This window comes from Leucoraja erinacea, chromosome 7, assembly GCF_028641065.1.
Source record: "Leucoraja erinacea ecotype New England chromosome 7, Leri_hhj_1, whole genome shotgun sequence".
Lineage (NCBI taxonomy): Eukaryota > Metazoa > Chordata > Chondrichthyes > Rajiformes > Rajidae > Leucoraja > Leucoraja erinaceus.
Genome location: NC_073383.1, coordinates 25,670,268 through 25,685,167, shown reverse-complemented (window position 1 = coordinate 25,685,167; position 14,900 = coordinate 25,670,268). Strand labels below are relative to the sequence as shown.

Genomic DNA, 14,900 nt, shown 5'->3' with positions numbered 1-14,900 from the left:
TTTTACATATATCAATTCCTACGATGACTTTAATCAACATTTCCTTGGCGAAAATTTGATTTTGGCCCCATTCGAACCGGCAGTGTTTTTCCTGCCGATATGGGGTTCAAATTCACTGCAACCGCAACGTTCCAATCAATCGTGTTCCACAAAAACCCACTCGCAAGATGATTTAAATGGCCATTAATTTACGGGAATTAAACATTAAATTCCTTCCATTTGGCCTATAAATTCATGACAATGAGATTTTAAAATCATGTTATATCGTGAATTATTGTGTGAATGTTATTTGGAAACTTAGGCTATTTAAAAATTTTAATCTTTTCTTAAGAAATGGATAGATGTTTAGATCTAGTAATTGAATTTTGTAATTAGCTACAATTAGATAACTAACTAATTATAACCTAAACCTAAGCCTAAACCACAGAACCCTCTTCTCCACAGTGGGCAACCTCCTCAAGCCTCGAGCCAACACTCTCCCTACCTCTACTCCGGATCTCTGCAACTCATTCCTCCACTTTTTCGCTGATAAAATCAGCACCATCTATCAATCTTTATCCCCTGTACCCGACTCCCCAGCATCTACTCCACCACCTACCAAGGCCCCTCCTTTCAACATCTCCACTGACCTCCTTACCCCTCCTCCACACTGCTTCCTCTCCCAGTTTGACCTGGTCACCCCTATTGAAATCTCCAAACTCATCAGCTATTCCAAACCCACTACCTGCTCCCTTGACCCTCTCCCCACTGCCCTGTTGAAGTCCTGCCTCCCTGTTCTCTGCCCCTACCTCACTAATCTCTTCAATTCCTCATTGTCCCAAGGAATTGTTCCCTCCGCTTTCAAAACTACTGCTGTTACACCAATCTTAAAGAAACCTGGTCTTGATCCCTCCTCTCTCATTAACTACCGCCCAATCTCAAACCTCCCCTTTCTTTCAAAAACCCTGGAGCGTATCGTTGCGTCGCAACTTCATTCCCACCTCCTTGCGTATAACCTACTTGAACCCCTCCAATCTGGCTTTCGCCCCCTCCATAGCACAGAAACTGCTCTCCTCAAAGTCCTCAACGACCTCCTCACCTCTGCTGACACTGGTTCCCTCAACATCCTCATCCTCCTCGACCTGAGCGCAGCCTTCGATACAGTGAACCATAACATCCTGCTCACCAGACTCAAAGACCTCGGCATTGAAGGTTCTGCACTCAGCTGGCTCCGTTCCTACCTTTCCAACAGACCCCACTTCATCTCTCTCCACAACCACACCTCTGCTACAGCCACAGTCACTCAAGGCGTTCCCCAAGGCTCCGTACTCGGCCCCCTCCTCTTCATCATCTACATCCTCCCCCTTGCTCAGATACTCCGCCCCTTCAATCTGGACTTCCACTGTTACGCTGATGACACCCAGATCTACCTTGGCACCAAATCAAACCCCCCCCCCCCCCCCCCCCCCTCTCCCATATCAACTAGTGTTTGTCAGCTATAAAAACCTGGGTGCAATAGAATTTCCTCAAACTCAACTGCGATAAGACAGAATTCCTCCTCATAGGCTCCAAAGCCACACTCAACAAAATCAATAACCCCACTCTCACCATCGACGGCACCACTGTCTCCCCAGGCCCGCAACCTTGGCGTGATCTTTGATTCCACCCTCTCCCTTGAGCCTCACATCCGCCATGTCATTAAAACCACCTTCTTTCATCTCCGCAACATCGCCAAACTCAGACCCTCTCTCACACCTCCCGCTGCTGAAAGACTCATCCATGCCTTCATCTCCTCCCGACTGGACTATTGCAACTCACTTCTCCTTGGCATCAGCTCCACCTACATCAACCGACTCCAACTGGTCCAGAACGCAACCGCCCGACTCATCACCCATACCAAATCCTAGCATCACATCACTCCAGTCCTCAAACAACTTCACTGGCTTCCCATCTCCCACCGGATCACCTACAAAATCCTGATCCTCACCTACAAAGCCCTCCACCATCTGGCCCCCCCATATCTCACTGACCTCCTCTCCCCCTACCAACCTCACGGTCCCTCAGATCCACATCAGCTGATCTCCTCTCCATCCACAAGTCCAACCTCCGCAGTTTTGGGGACAGAGCCTTCTCCAGGGCAGCTCCCAGGCTCTGGAACTCCCTCCCCCAACTGATCCGCAATTACATGTCCCTCACCATCTTCCAGTCCCGCCTCAAGACCCACCTCTTCACCTCTACCTATCCTTAGCCCCACGTGCCGTCCCTTTTCATCTGTGCATTAATTGCCTCATATTGTGTTTTGTATTGAATTCTGTATTTACTTTGTGTACTAGTCATGTCTCTACTATTTATTTCATTCCCCTTACATGTTTTTCCTCTACCTGCTAAATTTTTGTACGGTGTCCTTGAGACTCTTGAAAGGCGCCCATAAATAAAATGTATTATTATTATTATTATATGCTTTAATTTCAGGTCATCCAAGTAAGATTGTTTCATATTTGTTTTGGAATGCTTCAATCTATAATAACTGAAATTTCTTTCTGTTCTCTTAATTTTTAAGAAAACTATGGGCTTTTGACTGTCCGCGGTCACAGCTTTTGTGTTAAGTCAATGGAAAAGCAATAGGGAACAAGATAATTGCTAATTTCTGAGTATGAAAATGGCCATAACTTTTTTAATACTGAAGATATGAATGTGAATTAGGTGTCAAATCAAACTTCTTTTTATGCTTTATCTGATGGGATAAATTGCAGACTTGATTTTTTTAATCTCAAAATTTTGTGGACAGGATGTTCTTATATTGCATATGTGGTCCCACACATGAGAAGCATGAACCAGTTACACTAGTACACGGGGATTTCCAAGCGATCCTCTTCCCATCCTATGGTAGTATGGTAGCATCATGGGAACTCATTAATATGGCCTCTGCTATGGCGACGCTTGCTAATACCACTGCCGCCTGCTTGAGTGCAACCCAGAAGGAGATAAAAGGGGTAACAGCTGAGATAGTAGCTATGAGAACTGTAGTATTACAGAGAATGGCCCTAGATTTTATCCTGGCAGTAAAAGGTGGGACGTGCGCCATAATTGGCTGAGAATGTTGTACTTTTATCCCCGATGCTTCCTCCAACATTACCTACTTGGCCGTCCATATCAGAATGGAAGTGGCTAAAATAAAGAAGGTAGGAGCTGAATTACATGATTATAGCTCCGGGGGTTGTTGGTGGCCATTTAATATGTTTGGAAGGACTTGGGGAATTATTGTCCACTATGGATTGATTATATTACTAATTGTACTCTTAATTTGTCTGTTGCGATGCTTTTGGCTTATCTTATGTACTCGGCGAGGACTATAATTGTTATCATCAACATGATAAAGAGGAGGGAATGAAAAGGTTAAATGCTTTTAAATATACAAAAGATACATAGTGGAATACCTGACTGTAGGTTGTACCTTGTGTTCCAAGAGAGACATGCCCATGCTTGTCTCAGGTTGATGTATATTGAGACAATGACCGATGCCTTCAAAATGTCTTGTCCTGGAAGTACCAACTGATAAGATGCCTTTGAAATGTGTCTACTAATTGATAAGAGACAAGCTCAGACCTGTCCTGTGGTGATGTGTATTGGCTGCATCTTTGACCATGACTAACATCTTTGGAATGTGACTGAGTGACAACACAGTATAAAACACCGTGCAAATCTTTGTTAATTGAAGTGGTAGCACGGGGAAATCAAGTGTCTGTTGCTTACTTGACTGGTGTATCCCCGTCACTTCCGCCGGCTGATGATCAGTAAAGCTCGAGTTGATTTACCTAACGTTATTGTGAGTTGTCTGTTTTTAAAGCAGTGAACCTTATCAGCATGACTGGCATATGCTGAGAGAATGGAGAGGCTGGGCTTGTATCCTCTGGAATTTAGGATGAGAGGGTATCTTATTGAAACATATAAGATTATTACGGGTTTGGACACGGCAGAGGCAGGAAACATGTTCCTGATGTTGGGGTAGTCCAGAACCAGGGGCCATAGTTTAAGAATAAGGGGTTAGCCATTTAGAACGGAGATGAGGAAACACTTTTTCACACAGAGAGTGGTGAGTGTGGAATTCTCTGCCTCAGAGGGCGTTGGAGGCCGGTTCTATGGATACTTTCAAGAGAGAGATATATAGGGCTCTTAAAGATAGCAGAGTCAAGGGACATGGGGAGAAGGCAGGAACGGGTTACTGATTGTGGATGATTCAGCCTTGATCACATTGAATGGTGGTGCTGGCTTGAAGGGCCGAATGGCCTAATCCTGCACCTATAGTCGATTGTCTATTGTCTAAAACGGAATAGAATTTATTCCATTGTATAAAAAGGAACTACAATGTTTCCAATACTTGCCACAGAAGATGACCTACATGATTGGGCAAAAAATAAATGCCACATTTGAGGGGAAAAAATTGAGCATAGAATATAAAAGAGTACAACATAAGAACAGGGCTATCAACTCACAATCTCTGTGCCAAACATGACGCCAAATAAATGAATCTCCTTTGCCTGCACATAATTCATATCCACGTAGCTATCTAAAAGTATTTTAAGTATCACTATCGAATCTGCTTCCACCACCATCCTTTGCAATGTAATCCAGGCACCCACCACTCTATATTAAAAAATCTTTACCCGCATACTTTTCCCCTCTGGCCTTAAAGCAATGTCCTCCAGTTACCAACATTTCCTTCCGAGGAAAAGGTTTCTGACTGCTACACTATCTATGCCACTAATAATCTTGTATACTTCTATCAGGTATCCCATCAACCTCCGACAGTCCAAAAAATAAATCTGAATTTGTCCAACCTCTCCTTACAGCTAATAACCTATTCCAGGAAATATTCTAGTGAACCACTTGTGCACTCTTTCCAAAGCACCCACATCCTTACTACAATGGGGCATCCTAAAATGTACACAATACTGAAAAATGTGGCTGAATCAAAGTTTTATAAAGCTGCAACATGACTTTCTAACTCTCAATTCCTTGACCGATGAAGGCAATCATACAATACAATCCTTTACCATTCTATTTCCGTGTGCTACCACTTTCAGGGAGGTATAGATCTGGACTCTAGGATCCCTTGTAGCCTCAAAATGCTGGAGGAACTCAGCGGGTGAGGCAGCATCTCTGGAGGGAAGGAATGGGTGACATTTTGGGTCGAGACCCTTCTTCAGACTTTAATTTAATTTATACCTTCTATTTAAACCAGCGTCTGCAGTTCTTTCTTACTCTAGGATCCCTTGGTACAGAAATGCTATTAAGGGTCTTGCTATTAATTATATACTTTTCCTTTACATTCAACCTTCCAAAGTGCAACAATTCACACTTACTCTGATTAAACCTCAACTGCCATTTCATCGCCATATCTGAAACTGATCTATGTTCTGCTTTATATCTCAACACCCTTCAATGTCTGCAACTCCACCAATATTGGTGTTATCTGCAGACGTAATACCCATCAATATTTGTGCCCATCAGTTATTAATATCACAGACAACAGAGGTCAAAACACAAATAACTACAGAATTCCACTGGTCACATACTCCCAGCCTGAATAAAGCTCCTTCCACCACAACCCTCTGTCTTCCATGCCTAAGTCCAGGACAAGGGGTCACAGCTTAAGGATAAGGGGGAAATCCTTTAAAACCGAGATGAGAAGAACTTTTTTCACACAGAGAGTGGTGAATCTCTGGAACTCTCTGCCACAGAGGGTAGTTGAGGCCAGTTCATTGGCTATATTTAAGAGGGAGTTGGATGTGGCCCTTGTAGCTATGGGGATCAGAGGGTATGGAGAGAAGGCAGGAACGGGATACTGAGTTGGATGATCAGCCATGATCATATTGAATGGCGGTGCAGGTTCGAGGGGCCGAATGGCCTACTCCTGCACCTAATTTCTATGTTTCTATGTTTCTAAGTCAGTTTCGAATCCAAACCACCAAGTCACCATGAATCCCATGCATCTTAATCTTTTGGGTCAGCCTACCATGAAGGACCTTGCTAATAAATGCTTTACTAAAATCCACATAGATAAATTCCACTGCCCTACGCTCATAAATTACATCCGACACCTCCTAAAAAAGCTCAAACAAGTTAGTAGATATGACATGCATGGACAAAGCCATGATGACTGTCCCTAATTATTCCATTCCCTTCCAAATGCAAGTAAATATTTTCCTAAAGTATCCTCTCCAATAACTTTCCTACCACTGACATGAAGCTCACCAGCCACCAATATCTATGATTATCTCCACTTCCTTTCTTCAACAAAGAAACTATACTGGCTACTCTCCAGTCTTCCGACACCAAGCCAATGGCTAGGGAGGATACAAAACACATTGTCAAGCCCACTGCAATCTCCTCTCTTGCCTCTCCCACTGACCCGGGATAGACAGGGAGAAAGACATTAGAATCAGCAGAACTAATGGGGTGGAAATTCATGTATACACCATAAGCCAGGGACTAAAACTCACAAAGAAAATAACCCCAGCTCTGATTTTTAATAAGTGATGCAAAATATTGCACTTCTAGAGAAAGCCCCCAAAGTTGGGTAGTAAATTCGGATCTAATATACTGCTGACCATTCATGAGAAATGGGCTGAAGAGGGAAACAAAAGAAGATTTCCTGGTCCTCCAACTAAAAATAGAGGGGTAAAAATAATTTCCTGCGGTATTTCTTTACCTACATTTTGGAACAGTACAGACAGAATAGAAGGAAGCAAGGAATAGTGCTGCTCGGTAGAGGAAGGAGAAAGATAGTATTTCTCTTGTAAATTGATACACAACAAGCATACCGTCTCCCGTTAATGTTTGCAGGTGTGACCTAGTTTGAACGGGGTGAGCCTCCCATGACTCAGATGATTCAGGGGTCCAGAGTCAGGCGGGGATCCGCCAGTGGGCGCAACCTCCTGCACAGGGACATGCACACTCGGTAAAGCCACTCACCCCGGTGGGAAGGAGCTGACTCCGCTATAGCTTTAACCCGAAAGGCCAGAGATTAGTCACTTCGGGTCCGCCGGTACTCGCCTGATCATGTCCTCCGAGGCCGTGGAGAGTGTGGGACGCTGGTGGCCGGGGTTGTTGCTCCTCACGCCGCCATTTGCAGCGGGTCGGGTCGGGTCGGGTCCGGGCGCAGCCTCAGCGTCCGCTTGCTACACGCGCCCCCGCCAGCCCACAGCCGCACAAACGTTGCCCCTGGCAACCGCGGCCGGGGGCGTTCCACGGCAGGCGCGCACGCGCGCGTCACTCCCGGGGCGCCTGCACACTCACGATCAAATATCCGAGAGGATCTTTGCCCACGATGGTTCCTACTTTGTGTAGGAAGGAACTGCCGAAGAACTCAGCGGAACAGGCAGCATTTCTGGAGTGAAGGAATGGATGATATTTCGGGTCGAGATCCTCCAAAGCGTCACTGAAGGTTCCTACTTTGTTACAAAATTAAGTTTACTGCAGGTTCAGAGGGCAACTACAACACTATTCTAATGTTAATCTCTTGCTCATCCTCAAATGTAATAGATCTACAATCGGTGGCTGCCTTTCATGTGATTTTCGCCGACCATGATTTTACCGGGTTGTTTGCAAAACAAAGCATTTCATTGTACCCAGGTACATGTGACAATATAATAATCATTGAATCATCTGTCAAGCCAGACCCTAAGGTGTGGCTTCCTGAACATCTTATAATTCCCTTTCCTTCTTTAAGAAGTCTTCTAAAATCTATATCTTTGTCCAAACTTTTAGTTATTTGCTCCAACTGACTTCATGTTACCTGCCCCACCAGAGGGTAGAGAACACTCGATCACTGTTACTTTTCAGAACGCATATAGTTCGCTGTTTCCCGGGTGGCTCTGGGTCTCACTGATCATTGTTTATTCACCTTATTCCGACCTCCAGGCAGAAATTAAAATCTGCTAAACCTGTGGTCAGAACAATGAAAAGATGGACAAGCGAGGGCATTGGAAACCTCCAGTCTTGCTTTAACTGCACGCATTGGAATATGTTCAGGGAAGCAACCACAAGCCTCGATGAATATTCAGACACTGTGACATCATATGGCAGCTTTTGTGAGGCCAGTTGCATTGCCACTAGGACACGGATCTGGTACAACAACGACAAGCCCTGGTTTACAGCAGAACAGACAGCTCTGCCAGTGTAAAGATGAGGCCTACAGGTGCAGGGATACAGGCCTCTACAGGAAGGCCAAGTGCAAGCTGAGAAGAGGAATCAGCTGCCAAGGAAAGGTACTCTTGAGAAGTTGAGGAGCAAGTTCTCAGCTAATAACTCTTCTTCAGTTTGGAAGGGCTTGCAAGAAATCACCAGCTACAAGAGGAAACACCCCCCCCCCCTCTAGTCTGCAAAGACTGAACCCTTCCCCATCCGCTCCTCCCCAAACACCATTTCACACCTACTTATCGCCTGAAAGACGGGCCCTTGCCCACTACTCACCCCCTCCTTGTTGCCCAGTCTGGCTACTTCTCCATCACCAACAAAAAAAATTGAGGAGGTGGAGAGGCTATTCAGAAGGCAGAAAAGCCTGAAATCTCCAGGACGGGCAATGTTTCCCCCTCTCCCCTCAAGTTCTGTGCATTTTCAACCAGTCCCTGCAAACCTGTACTGTCCCTGTCTGCTTCAAAGTCTCCACTATTGTCGCTGTACCCAAAAAGACAAGGATTACTGGTCTTAATGAATACAGGCCTGTCCCACTGACCTCTGTAGTCATGAAGACCCTTGAAAGACTTGTGCTAGCCCAACTGAAAAATATCACAAAGCTGGACCCTCTGCAGTTTGCATACCGGGTTTGCATAGATCAGTGGATGACACAGTCAACCTAGGCCTGTACTTCATCCTCCAGACCACCAGGGGACCTATGCAAGGATTTTGTTTGTAGATTTTAGCACTGCATTCAACACCATTGTGCCAGATCCACTACACTCCAAACTCTCCCAGTTGACTGTGCCTGAACCCCTCAGATCAGTGGACCACCAACTTCCTGACAGACAGGAAGCAGCATGTGAGGCTGGGAAAGCACATCTCGGACCAGCAGACCCTCAGCATAGGAGCACTGCAAGGCTGCATACTCTCCCCTCTCCTTTACTCTCTCTACACCAACGACTGTACCAGTCCACCTAGGCCTCTGTCAAGCTTGTCTTATGAGACCACCAGGATAGACTTATACAAGAATTTTGAAGATTGTAGGGGGATCTTATAGAAACTTACAAAATTCAAGGGGTTGGACAGGCTGATGCCAAGATTGTTCCCGGTAGGGAAGTCCAGGACAAGGGGTCCCAGCTTACTAAAGGGGCCTTTAAAAACCGAGATGAGAAGAACCACACAGAGAGTGGTGAATCTCTGGAACTCTCTGCCACAGAGGGTAGTTGAGGCAGTTCATTGGCTATATTTAAGAGGGAGTTAGATGTGGCCCTTGTGGCCAAGGGGATCAGAGGGTATGGAGAGAAGGCAGGTACGGCATACTGAGTTGGATGATCAGCCATGATCATATTGAATGGCGGTGCAGGCTCGAAGGGCGAATGGCCTACTCCTGCACCTAATTCCTATGTTTCTAGCTTCTCAAGTTTGCGGACGACGCAACCCTGATTGGACTGATCCAGGATGGGGACAAATCTGCCTACGGACAGGAAGTGACACAGCTGCCGTCCTGGTGCCTTTGTTACAACCTGGAGTTCAATGCTCTTAAGACAGTGCAATTGATAGTAGACTTTAGGAGACATCACCCCACTCACCATCGAAAACACCAAAGTCACATCTGTGGAGTATTTTAATTTCCCATGAACCATCATCTCCAAGGACCATAAATGGGAGGAGCCACCATTGACTCCACAGTCAAAAAGGCCCAACAGAGGATGTACTTCCTGAGGAAGCACCATCTGCCACAGGCAATGGTGGTCCAATTCTATACAAACTGTACACTGCAAGGGCCAAGAAGCGAGCGGGTAAGATCATCTCTGACCACTTTCACCCTGGCCACAAACTCTTTGAAACACTTCCCTCTGGAAGGCGACTCCGGATTGTCAAAGCTGCCACGGCCAGACATAAAAACAGCTTTTTTCCACGAACAGTGGCTCTACTCAATAACCAAAAGTCTGTAGCCTCCTTTTGCTCTGGTATTTTATTTCATTCACATGTTTAAACTATAATGTTTTATTCTTAATGGTTTAATGTTTTATTCATAATTGTTTACTGTATGTCGTGTTGTTACCTGTGAGCGGAGCATCGAGGTAAATTCCTTGTATGTGTACATACTTGGCCAATAAACTTATTCATTCATCTCCAACTCAATGTATTTGTTTCGATAATGTTCCAGTCAGTTAAAGGTGCAACATAAATAGAAGCTGGTGATGTTACTGTTAATTTTCAAGGATGATGTTCTAGATACCCAAAGAGAAAGAGGGAGAGCAGCAGTGACAGATCATTTACAATACTGATCTGTGTTTCTGGTGATTAGTGGCATGCAACGTCAGTTCTACATTTTGTAAGAGGACTTTACAAGAATTAGCAATATAGCTGTCATTTTGTGTCCAACAGTCATAGTGTCATAGAGCGTGGAAACATGCCCTTCGGCCCAACTTGTCTAGACCGACCAACATGTCCCAATTACACCAGACCCTCCTGTCTGCATTTGGCCCACATCCCTCAAAACCTGTCCTATCCATTTTTCTCTTTTGATGTGGAATTTGTATCAGTGATTATTTTGGAATGTGCAAATGAGCTGAGGCATGACATTATGGATGATTAAACAGTCCTGAGTAATGACAGATACAACTGGTGCATATGTAAATTAACTGACAACTGAACAGAGGATGCATGCAAAAACAAGCGACTGCAGATGCTGGTTTACAAAAAGGAACAAAAAGTGCTGGAGTAACTCAGGTCAGGTAGCATCTCTGGCGAACATGGAGGTGACGTTTCATGTCAGTCTGAAGAATGGTCCTGACCTTAAATGACACCTATCCATGTTCTCCAAAGATGCTGCCTGACCCACTCTTTGTGTCCAGCACTTTGTGTCCTTTCTTTTTTAAGAAAACAAAGTCACGTTGAGCTGAACAGAATACCTAGTGAAGCTGGCAGTGTACCCCAAGTCGAATTATACTGAATGGTTTATAGAATATAAATCCAACCTAACAATAATCTAACATATCTGGCTAGTAAGCTTTAGAAAACTGAGATCATTTGCAAATATTTTGTCTGAACATTTAGCAGAGTTTATTGAAAAAAAGAAATTCCACCTGAGGAAGAATGGGAGAAAACATCCTCCCGCTCCGTCTGGTTACAGAACACTTTAGAGATAAATAAGTTAATTTACATTAAAATTTGGACATTGAAAGGTGCTAATGAAAAGTAATCATAATTAAGGCAATGATAAAAAACACAAAGTGCTGGAGTAACTCAGCGGGTTAGACAGAATTTCTAATGAACATGGTTGGGCAACATTTACCTTCTTCAGACTGACTGTACTGGAATCCATCCATGGTCTCCATAGATGCTGCTAGTCCAGCTGTTACTCCAGCACTTTTCTTTGAAAACAAGCATCTGCAGTTCTTTGCATATGCAACCTTTATCCATTTGCACATTTTTTTTTAAACTCCTTTCCTCCTTTCAAATTTTATATTTATTTCACAAACATCTATAATTGTTCAGAACAAAAATATAGCACAACTTAATGCATGCTCAGTGTTTTGTACAGCAATGGTTAGCTACAGTCATTGTTGAGGATGTTGGCTCGGATCGACTAGTTGTGATAAACCTAGAATAGAGGTTGGCAGCAGTAAGTCGCAAAAGTGTGTATTCTTTTTTCTGGATTTTTTTTCTGCATTTTCAGCACAGTTGACAGGCATCAATCCATATCACATCTACAACTGCAACTCAAGGGAGCTACAACTCCATCAACCCCTCTGCATAGGGAGCAGTTCCATTAATTCTCACTAGTTTCCAATGTCAAAATTGAATGGGTTCTTCAGATATCAGATTAAAATGATCAAAATCAGCAGAATTCTTCTTTAAACATGTTGTATTGGATTAAAGTGACAATGGTTACAACAGATTCAATCCGATCTATCAATGATCATCACCTGCCATCAGAGCACAAGGGTAAATCATACCGTGAAATCAGAGCAGTGACTGGTGTGTGTCCATCCATCCTCACTCCTTATTTTATCAGCAGCGCAAGAAAACCAGAGTTTCAACCAGTAAGGGCAAAAACAATATTAATAGTGAACACAATGAGAATAATTTAGGTTCAGCTCAAATATTTCAATACTAAGTTTGATAGAAGCCAAAAAAAGGACACAAAGTGCTTCAGTCTGAAGAAGTCCTGATCCAAAACGTCACCTATCCATATTCTCCAGAGATGCTGCCTGACCCCCTGAGTTACTAATTTTTCGTATAAACAAGCATTTGCAGTTTCTTGTATCACCTTGATAGTAGCCAAAATGTTTGAAACATATGTAACATTTTTAATAGAACATACAACGTAACAAAGTGCAGAAAAGTGCTGGAGTGTGGCGGCGCCTAACGGCAGCGGCTCGACTGCAGTCCGTCTTGTCTTTTAAAAAAAAATTTTTGACCCTTTAGATGTATGTTTTTGGTTCTAATTTTTATTATTTTTTAGCTGTGTACATGTGGGGGTGGGGGGGACTGTTTAATCTCTTCCCTGTACGGGGACCCGACTTTTTCCCTGTCGGGTCTCCGGTGTCGTTGGGCCTAACATCGTTGAGCCGGCGGCCGCCTCCAACTGGAACTAACCTGAGGGCTCCAGTCTCGGAGCCTGCGGACTCACCATCGCGGAGCTGGCTGACTTCGGAGCGGGGAGAGCTGTGGTGGCGAGCGGCTGCAACCCAACTTCGGAGATTCGGAGGCTCCAGCCGCAGGCCCGGTGGACAGAAACATCGGGAGCTCGCAGGTCCCTGGTGGGAGACTGCTTTTCGGAGCTCCCGCAACGGCAACTTCTCCCGCCGGAATCGTGGGGTTTAAATGACTCGGAGTGGGGCCTAACATCGCCCAGCGCAGTTTAAACAGCCGTGGGACTTTCCATCGCCCGCCGGGGGCTTTAACATCATGAGCCCCATTCGCCTCGACGCTGCAGTTGGACTGCTGGAGCACGGAAGAAGAACAAAGGGAAGATAAGACTTTTTCCTTCCATCACAGTGAGGAGATGTTGGAGATTCACTGTGATGGATGTTTGTGTAAATTGTGTTAAGTGTGTGTCTTGGTTTTTATTGTAATGTCATGACTGCAGGAATTAAATTTCATTCAAACCTTGTCTGTTTGAATGACAATAAAAGGCATTCTATTCTATTCTAACAACAACCTTGCTCTCAACATCAGTTTAACTAAGGAATTGATTGTTGACTTTAGAAGAGGAAGGCAAAGGATCCTCAACTTGTCTTCATCAATTGGTCGGTGGCGGAGAGAGTCAAAAACTTCAAGTTCCTGAGCGTGCATATCTCTAAAGATCTGTCATGGACCCTGCACATTGATTTTTATTTTATTTTTTTTTTTAATTTATTTTATTAGAAGCAGTTGTACAGGGATAAGGCAATCGACATAACAGTTTTACAATTATTGTACAGCTTCATTATTAACATTGAAACCTAAATTTTAAAAAAAGAAAAAACGGAAAGAAAGAGAGAAAAAAGAAGAGAATGAAGAAAGAGAAAATATGAGAAAGCAAGAAAAAGACCCCTAAGCTACCAAAGAAGTGCAAGAAGAAAGAAAATAAATAATAAAAGAGAAGATGGAGATATACCTTTCATAAACCCAATTAGTCTTCCCATGCTCATCTATGCATCTCAGAAGATGGGATGTGTGCATTTAAAAATTATGAAACGAATGTCGCTTAGGTATAAATCCTGTTTGGTATGGATGTATTAATTTGCTAATGTACAAACTTAATCTTCTTGCCAAAGTCTTGGCTAATATTTTCTGATCTGTATTTAGAAGAGCTATTGCTCTATATGATCTGGGCTCTTCAAGATTTTTGTCTTTTTTAGGTATCAATGTAATGGTTGATTCAGCAAAGGTTTGTGATAAGGTCTGTTCTTTAAAAGCATGTATATAAAGGGCTCGTAGATGTGGGGAAATTAAATATTGATTTTTTTTTTAATAGAATTCATTACTGAACCCACCTGGACCTGGCGTTTTCCCACTATTCAGTGATTTGATAGTCTCTTCAATATCTTTTATTGTAATCTCAGTACCTAATTCTTCTCGTTCCTCCTCATTAAGTGAGGGGAGGTTGCAATTGTCAAGAAAGTTTTTGATCTTTGCAGAGTCGGCTGATGTTTTTGATGCATATAGATTTTGATAGAATTTTAGGAATCTTTCATTAATGTCTTTGGGAAGTGTGAGCAGCTCGCCTTTTTCTGATCTAATTTTTTGAATAGTGATCTTTTACCATTTTTCTCAGTTGGCGTGCCAGAAGTTTGTGCGGTTTACCAAATTTTTGCTTAGTGTATTGAAATATCTTAATAACTTTTGCCAAGAAGATCTGATTTAATTTAAATTTTAATGCTGCTATCTTATTATGTTTAACAGTAGATGGAGCAATCGCATTTTCTGAGTCAAGCTGTTTTACTAATTCCAATTGTTCCAACCTGTTTTTTATATTTTGAAAAGCTTGATACAAAATAATGCTGCCTCTGATAAAAGCCTTGAAAGATTCCCACAATAATGTAGGCGAAACACCGGGTGTGTCGTTTGTCTCATTGAATAATTCCATCTGTTGATTCAGGTAGTCACAACAACGTAGCTCAGTTAGTATTTAGACAATAGACAGTAGGTGCAGGAGTAGGCCATTCAGCCCTTCGAGCCTGCACCGCCATTCAATGTGATCATGGCTGATCATCGCCAATCAGTACCCCATTCCTGCCTTCTCA

The 14,900-nt window shown here is 43.5% G+C and overlaps 1 protein-coding gene across 7 annotated transcripts in view; it reads right to left on the bottom strand.

Moving 5' to 3' along the window:
• The window catches only part of erich2 (glutamate-rich 2), a 68,319-nt gene extending 60,739 nt beyond the window's left edge, over nt 1–7,580 (bottom strand). For 2 of the 7 annotated variants that reach the window (XM_055638016.1, XM_055638019.1), the window contains exon 1: nt 7,036–7,572. In XM_055638016.1, the coding sequence (XP_055493991.1) occupies nt 7,036–7,043 (8 nt within the window). In that variant the 5' untranslated portion in view covers nt 7,044–7,572. Of the gene's footprint in view, nt 1–7,035 lie in introns of all 7 variants that reach the window. The other 5 variants (XM_055638020.1, XM_055638014.1, XM_055638017.1 and 2 more) reach the window with 5 other exon arrangements.
• Between the last annotated feature and the right edge of the window lie 7,320 nt (nt 7,581–14,900).